General features: G+C 40.5%; 1 protein-coding gene across 1 annotated transcript; it reads left to right on the top strand.

Moving 5' to 3' along the window:
• The first annotated feature begins 1,066 nt into the window (after positions 1–1,066).
• Positions 1,067–8,958, top strand: LOC148868848 (putative copper-transporting ATPase HMA5). Its single transcript, XM_088971147.1, has 5 exons — positions 1,067–2,951; positions 5,630–5,884; positions 6,315–6,437; positions 6,520–6,990; positions 8,400–8,958. The coding sequence occupies exons 1-5, from the start codon at positions 1,632–1,634 to the stop codon at positions 8,814–8,816; spliced, it is 2,586 nt and encodes an 861-aa protein (XP_088827273.1). The 5' UTR covers positions 1,067–1,631; the 3' UTR covers positions 8,817–8,958.
• Positions 8,959–9,093: the final 135 nt, after the last annotated feature.

The following is a 9,093-nucleotide window of genomic DNA, read 5'->3' as shown; positions in this document are numbered from 1 at the left end:
ATCTTCGGCAACATTGACTCCTCGTGACACACAAAATACTATCATCCTAGATATTAAGAAGGTGTTTGAAGACAAGGGAAAGAGAATAAACAGAAGACGTGTGTATAGAGAGGCCAATCATTTATCTGATCTTAGCTAACTAATCAAGCCCATGATGATATGGACCACTTTCATTCAGAGGTGCATGTGAAAGGATTAGATTAGATGATTTAGAAGGTGGGGGATGGGGTCAGAGTGTCACACTACCCCAAGATTGTATTGGTGCTTTTCTCCTTGTTGTACCAAAAAAAAGTGCATCCCAATATGCCTAATAAAATTGACTTTCTGATATACTTGAGACTCAACCTTAAGACGTATGCCCACTTTTTTAAGGATAACTCAGAGTATGTTACTTTAATCTATGGTCTACAGGATCGACCACTCCCGTGATCTTGATAAGAAGCCTATAATGACACAAAAGACCCAGGCAAGGAGGAACTTTTCCCTCTAAGCCTATTCCACAGGATTTTCTATATGGCAATTTCGGTGGAAAATAATATATTATATTCACTAAAGCAAATTGAAGTGGAGGAGTTATTTTAAGAATCATTTAATCTGCTTAGTGGATCAATCACGATTTTGCTTCTTGTTAAGGGTAAACCAAAGACTACCATAAAGCTAATGAATCTGTTATTTTAGTCGATGGTCGAGGGGATTTTTCTGTCTCGTGATCAAGAGAGAAGAGAGATTTGGTTCTCTAGTTTCTACGCGATCTCTGGCAGCAGCGTAGATTAGTCTGCGATCGTCGATACACAGGACAAAGCCAATACCCTTCAAAGTGGCTAGCACTATTAGGGCCCAACCGTACTGCGCCAATGCAATTCCACCATTGTATTGCTATCAATTGCCATGTCATCAACCAAATCATCTCTGTCTCTACATTATTATTGCTCGCTATTTTCTGCCAATGGGTATGGTCCAACTCCAACCCATTAGCAGCAGCACCCTTAAATAATTAAATTAAAGTGTTAAGAAATCAATACCAGAAAAAGTGTGGTCTATAGTCTCTATGGGACTAAGCACTAAGGAATTAAAATGGGGAGAACAGAGAGCCAAAATAAATGGCCACTATGAAATACGACCGAACCTTGGGGGAGGGGGGGCATGGGCTGGGTGAAACTAGTCCTTAATCCGTCCTGGGTTCTTAAAATCTTTGCTCCTCGATCCTTTCCAATCTCTGCATTACTTTCTCATCTTTTTCTGAATTCTGATGGCATATAGATCCGCCGATAAAGCTCAGTTATTGGGCGCATGTCATCATCTCCATTCTGGTTTTCTTTTTAACTATTATATATAATTAACCGACTCTAGGAATGGAATAAATAGAAGATCTTCGTGGTGGAGATGCCCATAAATAACAGAACTTAACTGGGTGCTAGCTTGCCAAATGCCAACCATGGAGGTTATTGGAGTGCACCTTTTTTATTTGTTCGCTGTTGCTTTCACTAAAGTGTGTTAGTAGTATCCAAGTTTAGCGCAGTTGCATCGCTAATTCAGATACTGACTGGTGCCTCGAGGGAAGGGAAAGACTAAAGCTAGAGGGGTCGAATTCCGGCTGATTATTAAGAATCAAAGCTCTAGCTAGGCAAGCCATGGATAAGTCCTCCGACGTCCGATCCTGCCGTCTCCACATCCAGGGAATGACATGCACTGCGTGCTCCACCACCATCGAATCCTCCCTCCGGAACATCAACGGAGTCCGATTCGCTGCCGTTGGCTTAGCAACCCAAGTGGCCGAAATCGAGTACGACGCCAACATGGTTGCCCTCAACCAACTAATCCAAGCCATCGACGACATGGGTTTTGAAGCCTCAATTATCTCCACCGGCGAAAACACCACCAACTTCCACCTCAAACTGGAAAGCCCGGTTGAAAAAGAGCTTCTCCAAACCATTATTGGAAAGTTACAAGGAATCCAAGACATAGAAATAGACCAATCTGACAAAACCACCTTGGTTATTTCTTACTCACCTGATGTCATAGGTCCCAGAAAGATAATCTCGGCAGTGGAATCCGGCGGACTCAAAGCATCGCTCGTCGACGAGAGAGAGAAAGAAGCTCGACTGAAGAACAGCGAAGTGAGGAGCTACTACCGTAGCTTCCTCTGGAGTCTGGTTTTCGCCATCCCAATGCTGTTGTTGTCCATGGTGTTCATGTACATTCCATCCTTTAAAGCTGGGTTCCTCGACAAAAAGGTAGTTAACATGCTCTCGGTTGGAGAGGTCTTGAAGTGTGCATTGTCCACCCCAGTGCAATTTATCATCGGCTGGCGATTTTACGTCGGAGCATACAAGGCTGTGAAGCTACGTTCTACCAACATGGACTGTTTGGTTGCAGTGGGTACCAACACTTCGTATTTCTACTCCATCTACGTAATTGTACGATCCTCTACCTCAAAGCGTTTCGATAACGAGGATTTCTTCGAAACAGCGACGATGTTAATCTCGTTAATCCTCCTCGGCAAGTATTTGGTGGCACTGGCAAAGGGAAAGACGAGTGATGCAATTTCGAAGCTCGTGAAGCTCACGCCGGAGATGGCGAGGTTGGCGGTTTTCGACGACAGCGGGAGAGTAATTGGGGAGGAGACGATTGATCGGCGATTAGTGGAGAAGGGAGACGTGGTGAAGGTCTTGCCTGGTGAGAAGGTTAGCGTGGATGGGACAGTGGTGTTGGGAGTGAGCCACGTCGATGAAAGTATGGTCACCGGAGAATCGAGGAGGGTCCGGAAGAGGGTCGGCGATGAGGTAATCGGGGGTACGATGAACGGTTCCGGAGTGCTGCATGTGCGAGTGACTTGCATTGGGTCGGAGACTGTGTTGGCACGTATCATCCGGCTCGTTGAAGGGGCTCAGATTGGAAAGGCGCCGGTGCAAAAACTGGCCGATCGTATCTCGAAGTATTTCGTACCAGTGGTGAGTTATACAAACGTAGTACAGTAATATGTAGTGTCCGTTTGGGAGGAGATCTGCTCTTCACAGTCGGGCGCCTCACATGCACATCCACCGTGCATTGGGAACTTCTCCGTGAATAATAACTTAACTGAAAAGTATTGAAGATGTTAACAATGCATGGTAGGATGTGCTTATGAGGCGCGTGTGAGGCGTTTTCCGTGAGGAACAGATCCGGTCTCGTTTAAAAGGGCTTTCACGCAACGGCTTTTGGCGTTATATGAGTTGAGCAATTCAAAAGCAGCGAAACCATATTTTCATAAAAAGGATCGAAAAGCCTAAAATTGAACTACATGAGCCATAAAATGTCCTCTGTAAAGCTATCTTTTTTTAAGTAGCTTTTCAGAAGCGGCTCAATGAACGCAAATGTCCTCCCAAACGGGCTAATGCAAAACAACAAAAAAATAACATAGTGCGTGTCAAAATCAGTGACTCAGATCGATGAGTAAATAGTGTTTGCTTGCACACTGGTTGTGGTCAATTATTCGTGAAATGAACGATTGAGTATTCGATATTCAATATTGTGTGGGGAAAGGAAAAAAAATAAAAGAATCTTCTATTGGCATGATAAAATAATGGGCAAAACCTCCCCTACGGTTTCTAATAAGTGATTTAATCTCTCTTGAACTTTATCCTCTTCAAAAACCTTCATACTCCCTCCACATTTCGAACCTCATCTCTTCTGTTGTTAGTTTGATGTTTGGATGTCAAGGGAAAAATATGATGTCATACTTTTGAGTGAAAAAAAAAATTGAATTTTGCTTAGGGTTAAGAATATTGAAACATTGAGAAAATTATGGATTAGTCTCATGCATTTATTGCTTTACCTGTAACAATGCCCCACATTAGCCAGAAAGTGTAAAAATTACTTTATAGCTGCTAACATCACCTTCCAACAAAACAAGTTCTAACACCCTACTAACTTGATCTGATATGGTACATCTCGCTATAAAATTGGGGTCCACCATAAAAGTGGAACCTGTCATGTATAAGATGTGCAATGTTAGATGTTATTGCTAGGGTAATAAAATGCATTTTGTTGGCAGGTGATTGGGACTCTAGCACTCTGCTACCACATGATTTTAGCAGAGGACTAAATTGTAATCCCACAACAATGTCACTTCATCTAATTCAAGGTGCGGACACAACATGCCATCGGATTTGATTTTGTGGTGAGCTAAAATCACGTTTATAGCAAAACTGGTTTTGCAAAGTCTATATGTCCTAGGGATGCTCATAAAAACCAGAAAAATCAAAATTCAAACTGAATTGGAAAAACCAATTATATAAATAATATATAATATATCATATGTTTATATATTTTATAAATATATATTAAAAAAAACCAAAGATACAAAACCGGTCAATAGGTTGATTCAGTTCAGTTCCCACATTCACTGAATCTCTCACTTCATGTGGATGGTTGATGTAGGGTGCTAACCAACAACAAATAATAATAATAATAATAATAATAATAATAATAATAATAATAATATCTCTCATTCATTATTATTATTATTATTATTATTATTAATTCAATGGAGATATGAATGTAACTTTATAATTTAACACTCATTTGTTTACTCAAACTAATGGAATTATGGAAGATGTCAATTTGTATAATTTATCCTAAATGTGGAGGGTGGTTTCTATTCAAATTTCAGGGTAGGTTAAAACAATTGCTAGAAACTACATGGGTGATTTAAGTTATTTATCCTAAAAGAATTAGGTAGCTTTAGGAAGCAGTGGTGTGGAGGAGTTGGGGATCTCCTGCCAGCAAAACATATTCCAACACTCTTCCAATATGATCTGACATTACATAGCTTATGATGACACTGAGACCCACCATGTATAAAATGTGTAGTATTAGATGATATTGCGAGGGTGTTGGAACTAATTTTATTGGCAGGTAATCCAAACTCGTTTAGGAGACTGAAGTTCAGCTAGAGTTAGCTCAGTGTGTTGGGTTGGAATTCTAAATCTGGGTATTGTGGGATCTTATTCTATTTAAAAAGGAGAAAAGACCAGCATGCTCTTTTTAATGGGATAGAATTACTGCCAAGGAATGAACAGCTTTTGCTACCTTTAATCATCATCGCCTCTCTCAATTGTGAAATGTGGGGTTCATGGTCGGATCCACTTTGTAGAAAGTGCGATCATAGTTGATCCCATGATTCACATTTTTATTCCTATTTCTTATCATTTCGCAATCATAAATCATTTGGACCGAAACATATGGAATGCTAATAACTTACTAAGGAATCTCGATCTCCTACCCACGAAGAATCCTACACATACCTACCCACAAGATACTACACACGAAAGGTGTTTTCAATGAGGTCTGAACTCATTAATAGGCCCATTTTTATCCATGAAATTGAAATCAAAGCATTCGATGTATTGCTATGATCCAAGAACACATCGAAGGCTATGATTCACAGTTTTGGCCTTGCACCAATACCATGTTGTATCAAAAGTGAACTCTTTCCTTGCGTCTTTGTGTGCCTAAGGTTCCAGCACAGTTAGGTTCACCAAATCTTGTATCCAATTTCTCTGCTTCTGTGGAACCAACATATTTTTCTAGAAGGCTGTGGCCTGTGGGGTGATGATGGAAATGCATGTTATTGGTTAATGTTGTGCAGGTGATATGTAGCGGTATAGCAACTTGGTTGGGCTGGTATGTGGCTGGGATATTGGAAATGTATCCAAGAAATTTGGTGCCAGGTTACATGGACAGGTTTGAAATGGCCCTACAGTTTGGAATTTCAGTTGTGGTGGTAGCCTGTCCGTGTGCCTTGGGGTTGGCTACGCCCACGGCAGTTATGGTAGGAACTGGCGTTGGTGCCTCTCATGGCGTGCTTCTCAAGAGTGGACAAGCGCTGGAGAGCGCACACAAGGTACTCAACTCCACCCCTCCTCTATTCTCTCTCATAAAATTTCTGTGCGTCCTCATAAAGACACAGCAATTTCATGTGCTCTGCACACCCATTCACCTCCATATCTCTATTAACCATTTTTGGTCTTGAACTGACTATTCAAACTGTATGTTAATGTGACATCTCATACATTAAATGAGATGAGAAGAGAGAGACCTAATAATGGTGGCATTCAGCTTTGAGTATTTTATTCCCTATGGTTACCCAAAAGAAAAGTAGGGACTAGTGGTGAGGTCTTAATGATAATGCAACTTAGTGGATTTACCACTAGAAGTAATTTATTCAAGCAGCAGCAAACCCCCATCCAATTGATGCTTAGGAAGGCAAAAGCTGCATTTCTCAATGAAAACAGTCATTCTTATTTGTTTAAAGAAAGATTGTTTGTTATCAGGTCAATTGCGTGGTGTTTGACAAGACAGGAACATTAACCATGGGAAAGCCAACAGTCGTGGGTACAAAGCTGCTTATGGATATATCTCTTCCCGATTTTTATAAGTTGGTCGCTGCAACAGAGGTAAATATTAGATTCTTGTATTCTAAACCCACGACAGTATGCATCTAAGGCACATGATTCCTTTCAAACTTTACTGGTACAGGTTAACAGTGAGCACCCACTTGGAAAGGCTATGGTAGAGCATGCAAAGACCCTTGTAGAAACCCAGTTTTGGCCTGAGGCTCATGACTTTGAGGCTATTACGGGTCATGGAGTAAAGGCCATGGTCTGCAAAAAAAGTATTGTCATTGGAAACAATAGTCTCATGCAAGAGTGCAACATCGAAATTCCAAGAGAAGCTTCCAACTACATGGATGAATCTCAAAAACTGGGCCAGACTGCAGTCCTCGTATCTGTCGACAAAGACGTTGTGGGAGTTATTGCAGTCTCAGATCCAGTGAAGCCGGAGGCGTCTGGAATCATTTCCATCTTAAGGAGGATGGGTTTGAAAAGTCTGATGGTCACTGGAGACAGCATGGTGACAGCAAATGCAGTAGCTAAAGAGGTGAAGACTGATTTTGTTGTAGCTGAAGCAAAACCCGAAGATAAAGCTAGGAAAGTTGGAGAATTGCAGGTAAGGCTAATTTCAGTGGATGTTTTAAGGCCTCCGCTTTTCACTAAGTTATTTACCCAGGTAAATGCAATTACCTGGGTAATTTTTGCTGGGAAACATTTACTCGGGTAAGTGCATTTACCCGAGTGTTTAACTAATCTTTCCTTCATTCTTCTCCTCTTACTACTCTGATCGTTCATATTCAATCTTCCATGCAAGACATGTCGACATTAGATTCTTTGTACAGATGGGGGAGATCACCTAAGCTAGTCTTGGGTTGATTAAACAATATATTTGATTTCTCAGAGAAGAAACTGAACTTGGTCTTGAAGATACTAATATTTTATACTTGGCATGTTAGGCAAGGCTGAGTACTTAAACTATATAGAAGATCCATCATTAAGCACAAAACCCGGATTAATGGGAAGAAAGCACAGACTTGAATTCATGTCTCATGCACAATGGGTCAGAACTGGCATAGGAATTTATGTTGCCAAGGATTTTTAAGACAAAAAACCAGCATGATCAGATGATATTTAACCATTGGATATGAGCTCTTTTATTTCTTCAAAACCCAAAAACTAGAGATCAGCTATATGTACTGATTTTGAGTCAATTGATCTCTGATATATGTTAGGTCTTGATCCTCTGAATGCCCACTAATTAAGGGTGAGCTGAAACCAATCAATCCTTATTTATGGTTAGATTTAAGACTTAATGAGATCTCAAGGGATTATTAATAATCTCTGTACCTACAAAAATAATAGAAAAGCACCAAGAAAACTGAAAACAGCTTGGGCCTAGGGAAGGACGTAAATCCTTTTTGGGAAATGGGTCTCAAGTTGTTTTTCCAACAATGTGATTAGCTTCCCAATGGTAATCCATTATTAAAATATTAAGAGGGGCATTTTTGTCCCATTGAAGTGTTGGCAATTTTCCCTCTAGGTGGGAAAGTTATTTACCCACCTAGGGGGCAGGGTAAACTTTCCCTGGTCCCCACATAAATCTGAAAAAAGAACATGGGGTTCTTGGTCAATGGGAACCAAAACCCCATTGACCAACTTTCCCCCCTCTCAAAATCTCAAAAAAGAATGGCCCCTAAGTGGAACGACTGATCATTCTTCGGGTCCACCTAGGGGATCAACATGCATGAATAAGGAACCAATAGGAAGCCAAGTATAGTTTGATTTGATCAGTCAAGAAATATAATCAATCTATAATAAAAAAATGTTGATGAACCATCTTATTATGAAACTACTTTGGAATAAAAGCGATCATCTAAATAGTCCCTACAGCATGGTGGCACAAACCTCTCATCCATTTTATGATTCATCAAATTCAATCTATATGGCAATGCTCTATAGTTAGTACATATGATGTTTTCATTTCAACTTTGCTCCTTACTTGTTTCCCAAATACTTTTCTTGTAGAAGGAAGGGTTCATAGTGGCAATGGTGGGGGATGGGATCAATGACTCGCCAGCATTGGCTGTTGCAGATGTAGGAGTGGCTATTGGAGCAGGTGCCGACATTGCTATTGAGGCTGCTAATGTTGTTTTGATGAGGAGCAGCCTTGAAGGTGTGATTATTGCTATTGACCTTTCTAGAAAAACATTCAACAGGATCAAATTGAACTATGTGTGGGCTCTGGCTTACAATGTCATGGCAATACCCCTAGCTGCTGGGGCTTTCTTCCCTTTTACTGGATTCCATGTGCCACCATGGATTGCTGGTGCTGCCATGGGTGCTTCTTCAGTAAGTGTTGTCTGTTCTTCACTCTTGCTCAAGTACTACAGAAGGCCCTCAGACCTGGACCTCCTTGAATTCCATGAAGTCAAAGTCGAATAGGTAAATATGGCAAGCTGGCCATAACATTTGCCATTTTAGGTCTCACTATTAGCTCTCTAATATCAGCTGAGTGGTTAATGTCTGCACCAACTGTAATAACCAATTTCAACAAAATAAACAGATGAAGCTTCTTGCATCTAAACAATATTTACCTAGTTTGTCACATCAAATTCAGGTTGAAGGTTCAAATTTCATAGCTCTTGAAAGAGTTTAAGCTTGTCAATTAGGTTTGTAAAAGTTAGTGAATGCTAGTTTGAATTTGTCGGATGATAATATC

Source organism: Nelumbo lutea, chromosome 2 (genome assembly GCF_056320005.1).
Source record: "Nelumbo lutea isolate HS-2025 chromosome 2, American lotus-T2T, whole genome shotgun sequence".
Taxonomy (NCBI): Eukaryota; Viridiplantae; Streptophyta; class Magnoliopsida; order Proteales; family Nelumbonaceae; genus Nelumbo; species Nelumbo lutea.
Note: the sequence above shows the minus strand (reverse complement) of the source record. Positions and strands in the feature narration are given on the sequence as shown.

What these genes read in the sequence shown, in the direction of transcription:
- LOC148868848 (XM_088971147.1), top strand. Translation starts at nt 1,632, where the DNA reads ATGGATAAGTCCTCCGACGTCCGATCCTGCCGTCTCCACATCCAGGGA. An exon ending in CGCTGGAGAGCGCACACAAG is followed by an intron (nt 5,885 to 6,314) that starts GTACTCAACTCC and finishes GTTTGTTATCAG; the next exon opens with GTCAATTGCGTGGTGTTTGA. An exon ending in GGAAAGTTGGAGAATTGCAG is followed by an intron (nt 6,991 to 8,399) that starts GTAAGGCTAATT and finishes CTTTTCTTGTAG; the next exon opens with AAGGAAGGGTTCATAGTGGC.